At 42.4% G+C, this 16,937-nt stretch overlaps 1 protein-coding gene across 1 annotated transcript in view; it reads right to left on the bottom strand.

Moving 5' to 3' along the window:
• Positions 1-7,039, bottom strand: part of c9h14orf180 (chromosome 9 C14orf180 homolog) — a 99,181-nt gene extending 92,142 nt beyond the window's left edge. Inside the window, exons 1-4 of the mRNA XM_068038148.1 lie at positions 7,003-7,039; positions 5,665-5,797; positions 2,041-2,185; positions 974-1,084 (exon numbers count right to left, since the gene is read on the bottom strand). Of these exons, the coding sequence (XP_067894249.1) occupies positions 974-1,084; positions 2,041-2,185; positions 5,665-5,797; positions 7,003-7,039 (426 nt within the window). The remainder of the gene's footprint in view (positions 1-973; positions 1,085-2,040; positions 2,186-5,664; positions 5,798-7,002) is intronic.
• Positions 7,040-16,937: the final 9,898 nt, after the last annotated feature.

The raw sequence follows: 16,937 nt of genomic DNA, 5'->3' as shown, positions 1-16,937 counted from the left end.
TTTCCACAATTACCTTTAGCTTCATGAAGGGGGTTGGGAAGAGAAAGAGGGGGAAAGAGAGAGTGTGAAAAGGAGAGATTTAGACAGAGACCATGTATATTCAAGTGTGATAGAGCACAAACATCAGTAAAAAGGGAGAGAAAACTGTTTATGTAACACCTTACCACATTGTTGCAGCATCTCAAACACCCAAAGAATTAAAAGCAAAATACTGCGGATGCTGGAAATCTGAAATAAAAACAAGAAATGCTGGAAATACTCAGCAGGTCTGGCAGCATCTGTCGAGAGAGAAGCAGAGTTAACGTTTCGGGTCAGTGACCCTTCTTCGGAACAAGGTGCAGTGAAGTGTCAGCCTAGATTATGCATTCAGGTCCTAAGCACAGGAAAGAGATAAAAGCGTGTGACCTGTATGTTAACTACTACTTTCAAAATTGTATCCCATAAACTATATGTTTTTAGCTTCAAATATCAAATCCATTCATACACAGGCTCAGTAAACCATATTGTAATTTAAAAAAAGTTAAACTGAAAATATTCGTACATCAGAAAAGGATAGTTAGATAAGGCAACTTGCCAAAAACAGAACATTAAAGACAAGAAAAGAGCATTCTGAAATGTGCTACATACTGCAACTACGGATTACGGATAGGTGCCTGCAACGGTAGTTTCTGGAAAAAAAAATCCGATTTGCTCTTTGATGAAATAAAAAAAGAATGTGCTGGAAATAGTCAGCAGGTCTGGCAGCATCTGTGGAGAAAGAATCAGTTAACGTTTCAGGTCTGTGACCATGCATCTTTCGTCTGATGAAAGGTCACAGACCTGAAACGTTAACTCTGCTTGTCTCTCCATAGATGCTGCCTGAACTGCTGAGTATTTCCAGCCCTTTCTGTTTTAATTTCAGATTTCCAGCATCAGCAGTATTTTCCTTTTATTTGTTATTTGACAAAACTGGCAACACCCTCAGTTTATTTACTGGTCTAACTGGCAATTGTAAACTGGTAACACCATGGGCAGTGTTTGGCTGCAGGTTGTGTTCAGCATCATAATAAAAGAATACAGTCTTCATCTTGGAGATAAATTTTTGCTATCTGAAAAAAAGAAAAAAAGAATATTCGTGAATTTTGATTTACTATTAAATAACGCAGTAACCAACTGCCGACATAAGATTGGCCCCTTTCTCCGAGTAAATTTTAGCAATGCATGTAAAGTGAAAAACTAATTTTGGTAGCTTTTCTGCTGGATTAGAGATAAGCCCAAAATTTATATGTACTTATATCCACTATTGTAGGTGAGATGAAAAGGGAAATACTGTAAAATTGTTTTTTTTAGCTACTATCCCATTCGGAAGTGCACCTATTTATATACTCTGCTGACCAGTGATTATAGCCTTAGCTCTTTCAGCACAGCAACCAATTATGTATTAGCATCGAGTGCAAATATTAGTTTCACTGATACACATAGGGCTTTTGCTCCTTCACCAGTTAAGAATTTGATGTTTTACCAATATACATAGTAATTATATCATTACAGCAGATGCTAGAGATAGCCAGTGGCAGAAAGCACTACTGCACAATGTTTCCTCGACTTTGCTATTTTAATAAGGATAATGAACTCCTGTTTTAGATCTATGTATTGAACAGTGTTATTGATTAATAAATTTATTATTCATTATTAGTAAGCTCTGGACGATGCTGTAATGCATTGATCACTGTGTTTGTAAAGGAAATGGATAATAGTCAAAATATTTCATTATGACATTGGGTATTATTAGGTCAATATAATTGAAGAATCAAAGGCAAATTCAATAATGGTCCAAATGAACAGCACATTTGCAGTTTTCCTTTTCTCCCCTCTTGGCTAATGTCTAGCCTGGAAGGTTTCACTTCTATAGTTTCGTCCAGTTTTTCTTGATTGCTGTTTCGTCATACAAGCCCATCTATTCACAGCACCCACTCATTATATCATGGTTGGCCTCTTAAAATTAATTCAGGCCTTCAGCATCATTCTTGTAAGTCTAATCTGAGACAAACATGCCCCTACTAATGTAATTTCCATAGATGTATTATGGTCACTGTACTGTCGTTGTTGTTTTATCACTGAACAGATGACATCCACAGTAACAGCTTCTACTAGCTCTGCCTTTTGATCATCTATAGTCATGCTTCTTTGTAGGTTTGAACAACAGCTGAAATGTAGATAAAAAGAAAAGGAGCAAAGACAAGAATATGAAAAATGTTTACTTTTACCTCCCAAACTCCATTTCAACTTCAAATGTCTATGTAACCAATATTATTTTGACTGAAAGAAAATGAGGTATGACTCAATTATGATATTAATCAAAAGAGTGATTTAATGATTGCAAAATATTCCACAATGTGAGTTACTGCCTTTAGGACAGAAGTAGCAAAGGGATCGTTTTTTAAAAAAGTTTCACTTAGAGTTCCCTCACTTATAGCCGATGGAGAATATTTACTCCTGAATGCATTGTTCATGCTATATTTAGTCATTTAGCACCATTTCCGATGAATGAAATGTTCTGCAGATACAATATAAACTAGCAATTGTTTAAACAGCAGAGTGAAAATCAATTTATCTCCTTTGCCTTTGATTAATGTCTTGATTGTTCATGTTTCCCAACTGTGCTGAACTGATTGGTGTAATTTGTATGTCTGAGCTGTGAGTCCAGCTCCAAAGCCTTGAATCCTTTGACTTGACATGGCTAATCAGTCTAAAATGCTTAAGAATAATGAGACATAATAATCATCCTTCATGGACTGTTTCAATTACTATGCAAATTTAAAGTCATCCTCAACTTAGATTAGACATACTTAAAACAATTAATAAAAAAACTTTATTAGTCATAATAGATTGTAAAGCAGAAATGCATGCATTTATCACTTGTAGAAAATATAAATTATGATTCAACAGAACTTTAGAACCAATATCTCAAGAGGATTATAAATGGCACTTTCATTCTAGAAAAATTCTACATTTATAACTCATTATCAGGCTCGATTTTCTGTCCACCAATCGTGAATGGCAAAAAAACATAACTTTATATGTGAATGTACAATTTAAGTGCCCACCTTTTGATGTGCTCATACCCTACGGTCTGCTGATTAATGTGCAATTATTCTTAACTTCAAATATCAATGTATAGTAAAGTCTAATGACAATAGCAGGATATAATTATAAATTACTTTTTTGACTTTTTTCATTTCTCTTATAGATACTAGTGTATTTTCTGCAGCATTATTTATAGATAGTCAGGTGCTAGAGTGGAGTAGTGGAGCAGGGCAGCTGTGTGGGCCAGTGCACCGAACAGTTGGGTGAGTTGGCAGCTGGAGAGAGGATGCAGTGGAATGCAAGGCTCAAGTTGAAGCACAGGTGGAATACTGGAGATTTGGTGTCAACTTGGAACTGGGAACTACAAAGTGCAGGATGTGGGTCAGTAGAAGGCCTTGGTTGAGCTAGGGAGGTAGAGGTGTTCCTAGGGACAAATTAAGGACCAGCAGTGTAAACTGAGGCAATATTGATCAATTTTGTGTGCAATATGAGTAGTGAAAATTAAACCAATCGCACCATCAAAGGTGAATCTACTGATACATTGAACACAAAATATTATACAGATAGATAATCACCACCAATCACTACACTTCATTGTATGTAAGATTTTTACAATACCTACATGCAGCGATTCTACCTTTCCCTTCCTCAACTTCTCCATCTCCATTTCTGCGGATAGGCTTCCCATCAACATCCAGTGCATACCCACTGACTCCCATAGCTACTTTGATTATATTTTCTCCCACCTTATTTCCTGTATGTTCACAATGCAATGTCCTCTACATTGGGTAGATCAAATGTAGATTGGTGATCACTTTGCTGAACACCTCCATTCAGTCCGCAAGCTTGACCCTGAGCTTTGGTCGCTTAATTCTCCATCCCATTCCATTTTTGGCCTTCTATCTATCCTGTTTCAGTGAAGCTCAATACTATCTCGAGGAATAGCACGTCATCTTTCTATTAGGTTCTTTATAGCCTTCGGTTTAACATCAAGTTTAACAATATTAGATCTTAATCATTTATTTCCTCTTGCGCTTTCAGTAATCATTTACATCCCTTAATGACCCTATTATTTCCATGTTTAGTCTATTATCATCCTTTTATCATTTAATTACTCCTGCCTGTCACCTTGTCACAGGTTCTTTCCCTGGTTCAGTCATCGCTTAAAAGCTGTCCATTGCCATCACCTTCTAGCTCTGTTGAAAGGTCATCACCCTAAAACGTTAACTCTGTTTATATCTCCACAGATTTCTCTTTTTATTTCAGATTTCCAGAATCCAGAGTATTTTGTTTTCGTCATAGTTGAAGAATTGTTGGTTGGGTGGAATGCCTTATTTCTGTCGCCTTGACCTCAAGTTAAACAAGTTGATATCCATTGATAATAGTGTGTAAGAGCACATATTTTATCAGCCTTTGTTAGTGTCCATGAAACAAAGTTGCTGCTAGATTATTATGAAAATGCAACCTATATTATATGATAATCAACAGAGGAGCTTATTGGAAAATAACTCGTCATTAAAGTCACTGACTCTTAGTGGTCCTCTTCTTTCAATTGGTATGTCATGGTATTGTTATTTATGGAAAGTAGCATAGACACTTTTGGCTCACTGATAAGCCACATTCTAATATGGTGCTGGAAGGAATATCCATCTCAAATTAAGGGGGATGTTTTTATTTTTATTCCTTCATGGGATGTGGGTGTCACTGGCAAGGACAGCATTTATTGCCCATCTCGAATTGCCTTTGAGAAGGTGGTGCAGTCCATGTGGTGTCAATACACCGACAGTGTTGTTAGAAAGGGAGTTCCAGATTTTGACCCAGCAACAGTGAAGGAACGGCAATATAGTTCCTAGTCAGGATAGTGTATGGCTTGGAGGTTTCCATGCAGGTGGTAGTGTTCCCATGTGCCTACTGCTCTTGTTCTTCTAGGTGGTAGAGCTCGCGGGTTTAGAATGTGCTGTTGAAAGAGCCTTGGTGAGTTGCTGCAATGCTTCTTGCATATGATACTCATTGCTGCCACTGTGCCCATGCTGGAGGGAGTGAATGTTCAAGGTGGTGGATGGGGTGCCAATCAAGCAGGCTGCTTTGTCCTGGATGTATCAAGATTCTTGAGTGTTTTTGGAGCTTCACTCATCCAGGCAAGTGGAGAGAATTCCATTACACTCCTGACTTGTGTCTTGTAGATGGTGGACAAGCTTTGGAAAGTTAGGAGGTGAGTTACTCGCCGCAGAATTCCTAGCCACTGACCTGCTCCTGCAACCACAGTATTTATATGGCTGCTCCAATTAAGTTTCCGGTCAATGGTACTCCCCAAGATATTGATTTTGAAGAACAACCTGGGGTGTCTCTCCTCATATGTCAAAGTAAACACATTTGACAAAAATAAATTGATATACAACAAAATATCATTTGATTCTTTTTGCTGAGTAAATTCCATTTAATTTAACTAAAACAGATTGCTGTGCGGAAAGGTATTCATCTATATATGACAGTATTAGTTACTTTACCTGATGTAGACACTGTGGTAAGGAAACAAAACTGTCAGTCTCAGTCAGACCTTGAAGACAGTTTTGAAAAGATTTTAGAGCAGCCTCTAACTTTCCCTGCTGAAGATATTGCACGCCTTTTGTATAAAGTTGCTCTCTCTTATTATTCAACATTGATTTCTCTGGAAATATATCGTCTCCAGATCTGTCGGTTTCCTCCTCTGGAATCACCATTTCCATTAATTCTGTATTCAAAAACAAAACAAGAAAAACACAATGAAACCAGCAACTGCAAGGTTATCTTGTTCTCAACAAGCGTGGCATAAAAATCTGGTTGTAGCCAGCAGTTTCATTTGTGAAATTCAAGATGTATGTATGAAGGCCTAAAATGTACCTCATCCTGGATGAATTTATTGAGTTTGAGATCACCTGATGAAATCTGGTTCACCATGTGACTTTTGCCCCATCACTGACACTGATCCATCTGCCTATGCATTGTCCATTCAAAATAGTGTTGGCACATATTGGGCTGAATTTAGTGAGGCCGTTTGGAGTAGGAATGGAGGCATGGGGATGCTGGAAAATAGCATTGGACGAGTCTGCCCGGAAATCTGAAGTTGTAACATCGGTTCCAGATTTAGTCAGCGGCAGGAAAGCACCAGGAAACTCCTGACATGATAGGAGTACAATTTAAATTGTAGAACAGTTAGGTTTAATGCATTAGCATGATTGCAATTCAGTGGAGTGCTTGGACGTCAGGCGGCCCTCACGTGCCTTTGGATCTGTGGCATTGAAAACTGGCAGCACCAAGGTGAGGCCTCAGTGCCATGACGGGTAAGCAGCCATGACCAGCACTGGATAGGTGAAGGGGAGGGGGGAGCGGACGTCATTGTCAGCCTGCAGTGCTGCGCACTCTACACAGGTCGATTTGGTATCGGGTGGGATTAGCCTCGGGTGGTCTGCATGAGGGGGCTTGGTCTCAAATGGTTTGCACGGGATGGGGGGGCTTGATCTTGGGTGGCAGTACCAGGTGGCGATAATGCTGGGTGAGAGGGTTGGGTGGCCAATCTATCGGATGAGAGGGTCGAGTGGCCATGCAATCGGGTGAGAGGGTTGGCTTTTAGCAAGGGAGGGCACTGAAACACTGAAGGCCATTAGCAAAACAGCCGGGAGGAGCCAAGGTTACTTCATCTCTGCAAGGACAGCGCTTTGGAAGCCTACGGATCAGCTGGCATGGGTCTCATACACCCTGTCATTTTGGATCCCCGTGGCATGATGCAGTACCTCCGACGGAGGGAGGATCAGGAGGCTGCTGTGCCTGCCCGTGATGCTCCATGATGAGAGCAGTGGCAGTCAACCATGCCAAGAAGGGCCCACCTGCTTCAGAGAATGTTCTGGACTCAAATCAGCTCCCTCCAAATGTCCAAGTGGCATTGTCAATGAAGATTACGGTTCTCCAGGGAGCCCGTCACCAACTTAAGCGCCATGCTGCAGGACGAGTGGCGACCTATGGGATTTGGTGGTCACCCTATTGCTCGTGGCATTGAAGATCACCGTGGCACTCAATTTTTACATGTCGGGATCATTCCAAGGATCCACTGGGGACATGTCTGGTGTCTCCCAGTTAGCAGCACACCGCTGCATCAAAGAAGTGACCAATGCCTTTGTCAAGAGAGCTGGCAACTGACAGGCAGAGAGGACAATCGGATTTGGGGCCATCGATGGATTCCCCCAGGTGCAAGCTGTGATAGATTGTACGCAGGTGGCCATCAAGGTTCCAATGGACAGGAAAGGCTTTCATTCCATCAATGTTCAGTTGGTCTGCAACCACCAAAAGCATTTCCTGCAGGTGTGTGTCCTCTTCCCAGGAAGCAGCCATGATGCCTACACACATCAACAGTCTTAGGTGCTGCAGCATTTATGGCCCCCTGCTCACCTTCTGGGATGGATTCTCAGGAACAAGGGCTGACCACTGAAGAGGCTACTGATGCCTCTGAGGAACTCTCGCACTGCAGCAGCGGAGAGGTACAACACTTTCCACGGGTCCACCCAAGCAACCATTGAGCTAGCCATTGGACTGCTGAAAATGAGATTCCAGTGCCTCGATCGATCGATTCGGTGGAGCTCTGCAGTATGCTGCAGTGGTCTTCTGTGCTCTGCACAATCTAGCACTGCAGAGGGACAAGGCCTTGCATGACAAGAACATGATTGACTGCTACTCCTCAGCCAACAAGGAGGACGCAGAAAACGGTGATGAGCAAGCAGCACTGGAAGTTGAACCCCCTGCACCAGAGGCCAGGCACATTGAGTGACAGACCAAGGAAGCAAGAGACCGACTCATACCTACCTACTTCCAACCACCATGATGGCCTCTCATAGCCAAATCTTTAAAGATTCACATCAATGAATTCAGTCTGTCGCCTCCTTTCTATTTGTGCTCTGTGCATGGCGTCCAGCTTAACCACACACGCTGGTCCATGTGAGACTCTTCCCAAAGGAAGGCTGTGCCTACAATGGCAGCCCAATAAGGGAGAAGGGGGAAGTCAGCATCGCACAATTAAGGCATGAAAGAATAAGTATCTTCCACAATGAAAATTAAATTCAATAATGGGAAAATATTATAAGACAAAAATAAATAGCAAATGCTAAAAACCAATGAAACCCCAAGTGTGTCTAGATGGTTTTCTTTAGATGTTTACGAGTGCTTCTATGAGGTGTGATCCCTGGGCTGGAGGCAGGCTGCTGATCAGGCTGCCCTTTAGTCTGTGACAACTTCAGCGGCCATCCTCTGGCTGCCTGAGACCTAGAGGGCCCTGGCTGCCTGAGGGTTTCCTGCACAGGTGTAGAACTCTCAAAGAACAAAGAACAAAGAAAATTATAGCACAGGAACAGGCCCTTTGGCCCTCCAAGCCTGTGCCGATCCAGATCCTCTATCTAAACATGATGCCTATTTTCTAAGGGTCTGTATCTCTTTACTTCCTGCCCATTCATGTATCTGTCTAGATACATCTTAAAAGATGCTATCGTGCCCGCGTCTACCACCTCCGCAGGCAACGCGTTCCAGGCACCCACCACCCTCTGCGTAAAGAACTTTCCACGCATATCCCCCCTAAACATTTCCCCTTTCACTTTGAACTCGTGACCCCTAGTAATTGAATCCCCCACTCTGGGAAAAAGCTTCTTGCTATCCAACCTGTCTATACCTCTCATGATTTTGTACACCTCAACCAGGTCCCCCCTCAACCTCCGTCTTTCTAATGAAAATAATCCTAATCTACTCAACCTCTCTTCATAGCTAGCGCCCTCCATACCAGGCAACATCCTGGTGAACCTCCTCTGCACCCTCTCCAAAGCATCCACATCCTTTTGGTAATGTGGCGACCAGAACTGCACGCAGTATTCCAAATGTGGCCGAACCAAAGTCCTATACAACTGTAACATGACCTGCCAACCCTTGTACTCAATACCCCGTCCGATGAAGGAAAGCATGCCGTATGCCTTCTTGACCACTCTATTGACCTGCGTTGCCACCTTCAGGGAACAATGGACCTGAACACCCAAATCTCTCTGTACATCAATTTTCCCCAGGACTTTTCCATTTATTGTATAGTTCACTCTTGAATTGGATCTTCCAAAATGCATCACCTCGCATTTGCCCTGATTGAACTCCATCTGCCATTTCTCTGCCCAACTCTCCAATCTATCTATATTCTGCTGTATTCTCTGACAGTCCCCTTCACTATCTGCTACTCCACCAATCTTAGTGTCGTCTGCAAACTTGCTAATCAGACCACCTATACTTTCCTCCAAATCATTTATGTATATCACAAACAACAGTGGTCCCAGCACGGATCCCTGTGGAACACCACTGGTCACACGTCTCCATTTTGAGAAACTCCCTTCCACCGCTACTCTCTGTCTCCTGTTGCCCAGCCAGTTCTTTATCCATCTAGCTAGTACACCTTGGACCCCATGTGCCTTCACTTTCTCCATCAGCCTACCATGGGGAACCTTATCAAACGCCTTACTGAAGTCCATGTATATGACATCTACAGCCCTTCCCTCATCAATCAACTTTGTCACTTCCTCAAAGAATTCTATTAAGTTGGTAAGACATGACCTTCCCTGCACAAAACCATGTTGCCTATCACTGATAAGCCCATTTTCTTCCAAATGGGAATAGATCCTATCCCTCAGTAACTATTCCTCAGGCATAGCAGCTACTGGAGCTGGGCTCACTGGCAGAGGGACTGAGTTGCTGCTGTCCACACTCAGAGCACCCTGAGGGGAGCTCTCAGCTGTGGAGGTCAGCCTCTCCTCCTCCCTTTCAAGGCTCACGTCAACCTTCCTGCTGACCAGAGAAGGATGAGGAACTGGAGAAGACTCCAGGAGCCTTGACCTTCTCTTGCCTTGCCACTGCTGCATTGAGCTCATGGCCAAGGCAATGGTGTGCAGGTCTGTATGCATCTGCAGGATCTGGCTCTCCATGAGGGTCGCCAACCTCTCCATGGAGGAAGTCATGTGCTTGCACGCCTGAGACATGGCAGCACTCATGGCATGGATGGACTCCTCCATCGTCTCCTCATGGCTACGCATGGCCTCTGGCATCTCTGCCAGATGTTGCCTTACCTCTCTCTGCGACTCCAGCATTCCCTGTGCTGTCAACACCAGAGGCTCGTTATCAGCCTGGGGCTCAGTATGGGCCTGGCCGCCCACAGTCCTCCGACTGTCAGAGACCTCGGCTGTCTCAGCCTCAGCCAGCTGTTCGGTCGCGTGTGTGTTGCTCTCACCAGCTTGTGACCCTGATTCTACAGCCGAGCACAAACCCACTGAGGTGACAGTATCCCTGAACCCTACCAACACCAATGGCAGACCTGATATCTATCCATCACCAAGACTAACTTTTACCTCCATTACAACTCATTGCCTCTATTTATAATTCACCCACCTATCACTGAAACTGTGGTTTCAAGGGTTGACTTCTCTAATACTCTTCTCATCCCCCTCTCGAGCTTAAGCATATCCAACTTTACCTCATTCAAAACTTTACAATTATTATCCACTCAGCAATATACCCTACTCACCTATCACCTCATCATCCCAACCACAATGGACTCCACATCTCAGAAGTATTACATTTAAATTTCTAATCACTGTTTATAAATCCATCCATGCTTTTGCCCCACCAGACCTCTACAACCTCATTCAGTGCTACTTCACAGCTCATACCATCCAAACTTCTGGCAATGGGCTCTTGTACATCCCTTTTCTCATTTACTGCACCATTGGTGGCCCATTCTGCAATCACCACATTCCTATAAAAAGTTGGTTTATGTGCAGGCTGTAATTATCAATATTAAAAAAGTTATGCCTGTGTGCAATTCCTGTACACAAAACTTTACTTGTCACACTTTTGTATCAACTTTTTCTCATTATAAATGCCTACGTTTATATTTATAATGAAATTACCCATGTAAATTTGGCATTTTATAATAACACCCTCCAACAACTGTGATACTGGAGTTTTTCAGCATTATGACATCAAACAATTAGTGCCAGGAGCTCATGGAATTCTTTGTCACTAAGATCGAGAACATCCGATCAGCTGCTCTTCTGTTCCCCTCCCTTCCACAAACCCACCAGGCCAAACCTCCTCTAAAGTTCCCCCTGCTCTAGCTCTGAACTCGTATCTTTTTCTAGTTTCTCTCCTTTCTCTCCTCATGCCCTCTCTGAGCTCATCTTGTCCATGAGAGCCACCTCCTATTCCCTTGACCTTATTCCCACTAAACTACTGACTACCCAACTTCCCCTCCTGGTCCCTATGTTAGCTGATATTGTTAACAGTTCTTTCTCTTCTGGTACTGTCCCTCTCCTTTAAATCTGCCCACTCCTCAAAAATACAACCCTATACCCCACCATGCTTATAAACTACCACCCCATTTCCAACCTCCTTTTCCTGTCCGAAGTCCTTGAACATGTTGCTGCCTCCCAAATCCGCCCCATCTTGCACAGAGTCGATGTTTGAATTCCTTCAATCAGATTTCCACCCCTGACACAATACCAAAACGATTCTTATCAAGTCACAAATGACAATCTATGTGACTGCGACAAAGGTAAACTTTCCTTCCTCGTCCTTCTCGACCTGTCTACAGCCTTTGACACAGTTGACCACACCATCCTCCTCTGTCTCTTCTCCAGCATCCAACTGGGTGGGACTACACTCACCTGGTTCCATTCTTATTTATCTAATTGTAGCCAGAGTGTCACTTGCAATGGCTTCTCTTCCGGTTACTGCACCGTTACCTCTGGTGTTCCCCTAGGATCTATCCTTGGCTCTCTCTTATTTCTCATCTACATGCTGCACTTCAGTGGCATCATGTGAAAGCACAGCATTCGTTTTCATAGGATCAGAGAATGTTTAAAGCACAGAAAGAGGCCACTTGGTCCGTCGTGTCTGCACCGGCCAAAGGAAAAGGCACCCAGCCTAATCCCACTTTCCTGCATTTGGACCATGGTCCTGCAGGTTATGGCACTTCAGGTACACATCCAGACATCTTTTAAATGAGATGAGGTTTTCTCCTTCTATCACCTTTTCAGGCAGTGAGTTCCAGACCTCCACCACCCTCTGGATGAAAAAACTTTTCCTCATGTCCCCTCTAATCCTTATACCAATCACGTTAAATCTATAAACCCCCCCAAGTCACTGACCCCACCCACACCCCCGCTAAGGTAAATAGCCTCCTCACCTCCACTCTATCCAGGCCCCTCACAATTTTGTACATCTCAACCAATTCCTTGTTCATGAGTCACTAAAAGCTAGTATGCAGGTGCCGCAAGCAATTAAGAAGGCAAATGGTATGTTGGCCTTCATTGCAAGGGAATTTGAGTACAGGAGTAAAGATGTATTGCTTCAATTGTATAGAGCCTTGGTGAGACCACAGCTGGAGTACTGTGTACAGTTTTGGTCTCCTTATCTAAGGAAGGATATACTTGTCATAGAGGAAGTGCAGCAGAGGTTCACCAGACTAATCCCTGGGACGACGGGATTGTCTTATGAGGAGATATTGCAGAAACTGGGTCTATATTCGCTAGAGTCTTGAAGAATGAAAGGTGATCTCATTGAAACTTACAAAATTCTTACAGGGCTGACAGAGTAGATGTGGATAGGATGTTTCCTCTGGCTGGTGAGTCTAGAACAAGGGGACACAGTCCCAGAATAAGGTAGCCATTTAAGACTGAGATGAGGAGGCATTTCTTTACTCAGGGTGGTGAATCTATGGAATTCTCTACCTCAAGAGGGCTGTAGAAGCTCAATCATTGAGCATGTTCAAGACAGAAATCAATAGATTTTGGAATACTAACGACATCAAGGGATATGGGGATAGTGGGGAAAATGGCGTAGAGGTAGATGATCAGCCATGATCTAATTGAATGGTGGAGCAGGCTTGATGGGCCAAATGGCCTACTCCTGCTCTTATTTCCTATGATCTATGATCCTCCCTTTAGCCTCCTCTGTTCCAAGGAGAACAGTCCCAGCCTATCCAATCTTTCCTCATAGCTGCAATTATCCAGTCCTGGCAACATCTTCGTAAATCTCCTTTGGACCCTCTATAGTGCAATCATATCCTTTCTGTAATGAGGTGACCAGAACTACACACAGTACTTAAGTTGTGGCCTAACTAATGTTATCTACAGTTCCAGCATAACCTCCTTACTCTTATATTCTATGCCTCGGCTAATAAAGAAAGGATTCCATATGCCTTCTTAATCACCTTATTGACCTGCCCTGCTACCTTCAGGGATCTGTGTACATACACTCCAAGGTCCCTCACTTCCTCTACACCTCTCAGTATTCCCTCATTTATTGTGTAATCCTTTGCCTTGTCTGACATCCCCAAATACATCATCTCACACTTCTTGGGTTAAATTCCATTTGCCAGTTTTCTGCACCTGACCAGTCCATTGATATTTTTCTGCAGTCTGCAGCTATCCTCCTCGCTATCAACCATGTGGCCAATTTTTGTGTCGTCTGCAAACTTCTTGATCATTCCCCCTACATTTACGTCCAAATAGTTAATATATACCACAAAAAACAGGGAACCTGGTACTGAGCCCTGCGTAATCCCACTGGAAACAGCCTTCCAGATGCAAAAAGACCCATCAACAATTACCCTTTGTTTCCTGCCACTGAGTCAATTTTGTATCCAGCTTGCTACATTCCCTGGATCTCATTGGCTTTTTTTAAAAACAGTCTGCCATGTCAGACCTTGTCAAAAGCCTTGCTAAAATCCATGTAGACCACATCAACTGCACTACCCTCATCAATCCTCCTTAATACTTCCTCAAATAATTCAATCAAGTTAGTCAGACACGACCTTCCCTTAACAAATCCATGTTGACTATCCTTGATTAATACATGTCTTTCTAAGTGACAGTTTATCCTAGCTCAGAATTGATTTCAATAATTTGCCCTCTCCCAAGGTTAGACTGACTGGCCTGTGATTATTCGGTCTATCCCTCACTCCCTTTTTATCTATCATCTTTCGTAGATGGACGATGCCAATCATGATTTTTAAACAAAGATACAGCATTAGCAGACCTGTATTCTAATGCCACCCGTCTCTACCTCATCATTATCCCTCCCAACTCCTCCACTGTTGCTAAACCATCAGTCTGCTTATCTGACATCCAATACTGCATGAGTAGAAATTTCCTCCAATTAAATATTGGGAAGACCGGAGCCATTCTCTTTGGTTCCCACTCCAAACTCTAGCTACCAACTCCATCCCTCTTCCTGGCAACTGTCTGAGACTAAACCAGACCATTCGCAACCTTGGTGTCATATTTGACCCCGAGATCCACACCATTACTAAGACTGCCTATTTCCACCTCCGTAACGTTGTCCGACTTCGCCCCTGCCTCAGATCGTCTGCTGCTGAAATCCTCATTCAAATTAATATATTGTATTTGCTGCTCACAATGCAGTTGCCTCTACATTAGGGAGACCAAACGCAGATTGGGTGACCGCTTTGCAGAACACCTCCGCTCAGTCTGCAAGCATGACCCCTAGCTTCCAATTCCTTGCCATTTCAATTCACCACCCTGCTCCCAGGCCCATATTTCTGTCCTTGGCCTGCTGCAGTGTTCCTGTGAACATCAATACAAGCTCGAAGAACAGCACCTCATTTTTCGATTAGGCACTCTACAGCCTTCTGGACTGAACATTGAGTTCAATACCTTCAGAGCATGTCTGACCCTTTTTTTATTATTATTTTGTTTTATCTTTTTTTTTACCATATGTCTGCCTTAAACTTGGTTTTTCATGTTTGCGCTTTTGGACAGAGCTGTTCATTATTCTGTTATTAACACTCTCTCTGCACTAATGCTTTGTCTTTCACCATGAGCACACTCCCTTTGCCTTTGCCCCATGACCTCCTTGTCAGTTAATCTCTCCGGCCCTCTGTCTTATCACACACTTCCCTTTTGTTCTCTTCCCCCCACCCCCGCTTCACTTGCTTAAAACATTTCTAACCTTTGTCAGTTCTGATGAAAGGTCACAGACCTGAAATGTTAGCTGTGCTTCTCTCTCCCAGATGCTGCCAGACCTGCTGAGTATTTCCAGTACTTTCTGTTTTTATTTAAAATGGTTCTTGTTGCATAAAATGGTTCTTGTTGCATGAAAACTATTCTGGTTTCCTAATGCATATTTCACAGTGAAAGTGGAAAATGTAAAGGCAAGATAGAGAAAGGATTTATTATCCATTCTTTGTTGAAACAGAAAATAAATCATGACACAGTAGAAAAGAATATACTTAATCTGTTACTCTGTAGCCTTATCAAGGCTTAAAATTTAGATTAATATACAGCAGAGAGAGAATAAATAGCTCAAACACAGTTGGCATATCAGACTCAGCTGGAACAGTTTATAGAGATGGGGGTTTTGACCCACTAGGCACAATTGTGCACATAGCAAATTGTGCACATCTGACAAAATTGGCACACTTTATTTAACTGACATAATCAGCAGTTGTCACAGCAGGAACTAATGGCAACTAACCTTCATTCTATGAACATAGGCAAAAATACAGAAGAATTACTTTCCTAAAAGCTACAGGGCCACTTTCCTAGATCATTAAACCTATCAAAATGTATTACTAACAAAATGGCATTGCCAGTGAACATCTGAATTGCTTTCATTGTCCTGTTTTTATTTTAGATTTACATTTTCATAATCATTGTACTATGAATTCCCATCTAATTCAGACGCATTAAAAGATGATCATTCTTGAATTGATCATGCACAGTCAAAAAATTCTGTTAAAGAATAATGATGGTTCAGAGTATATGAAATACGATATACTATACACATATTATAAAAACGCATACTCTGAGCATATTACAATGTACAGAAAAGGAGATGATATTATTAACCAGAAGAGGAGGCTTGCTTGGTTTCCAGTATGGTCATTTTAACCCTAAGGTGATTGCATACTTAAAATCATTCCAGCCTGCACTATTCTATCCAATACGTATAGGTGGTGCTTCAGAGAAGATGGTTTGATTATATTTGAATACTATTCTTTGTCTGATAAACTGCCAGATGCCACTGTCACCTATCTGCAGACTACACAATTTTAACTGAAGCTATACTGAGTCCTGCCCCACCCGCCTGAAGCCTCCCTGCACCATAGATTTCTCACCAGCACATATCCTGCAGTTGACCTGATCCTGAGACTCATCCAACAGCACTCCAACCTGGAAGCAAGGAGCGACAGTAGATGCCTAGATGCAGCTCATATTGATTGTCCCTTTTCCCTTCTCATGACAGCATAGCTAAGAGCAGGAACTCAGCCCAAAGGGAAATTTAAGACAATATAAGCAGTACTGTAGAGTCACACATTAGTGCTTCAACATGCTGCCTTTTTGTACTGCTTATTGATATTGGGTTTCATTGCGCTGCATGTTACAGAATAATGATCCATTCAAGCATGCTTCTGTGCACTGAGTGCCCAGTAGGTGGACATTTTTTGATGAAGCATTCTGGGATGATATGCTATAAAAAGAACTTTAATTTCATGCACCTATTTAGAACATGTGCTTACACAAGAGGAAGGTCATGCGGGGGACTAAAACAGATTAACTAGTTACACATTTCACTGCTATTTGTCACCTTTGCTGCCATGTAATGTCTACTCCCATTTTCTTTTAACAATTAAAAAGTAATTCTTGTGTTACAGCATTTTGTCACTTTGATGATCATATGGTGCAACATAAAAATATAAGTACTTCTTGTGCCTTTTTTTTACCAATTTGCCAACAAGTGCTGTGTATCCCCATCACATAATCAGCATCCCTTGTAAACACCTTAAATACAGACAAATGGTT

The sequence above is a fragment of the Heterodontus francisci genome, chromosome 9 (assembly GCF_036365525.1).
Source record: "Heterodontus francisci isolate sHetFra1 chromosome 9, sHetFra1.hap1, whole genome shotgun sequence".
Classification (NCBI taxonomy): Eukaryota; Metazoa; Chordata; class Chondrichthyes; order Heterodontiformes; family Heterodontidae; genus Heterodontus; species Heterodontus francisci.
The sequence above is the reverse complement of the archived record's forward strand: the minus strand, read 5'-3'. Positions and strand labels throughout refer to the sequence as shown.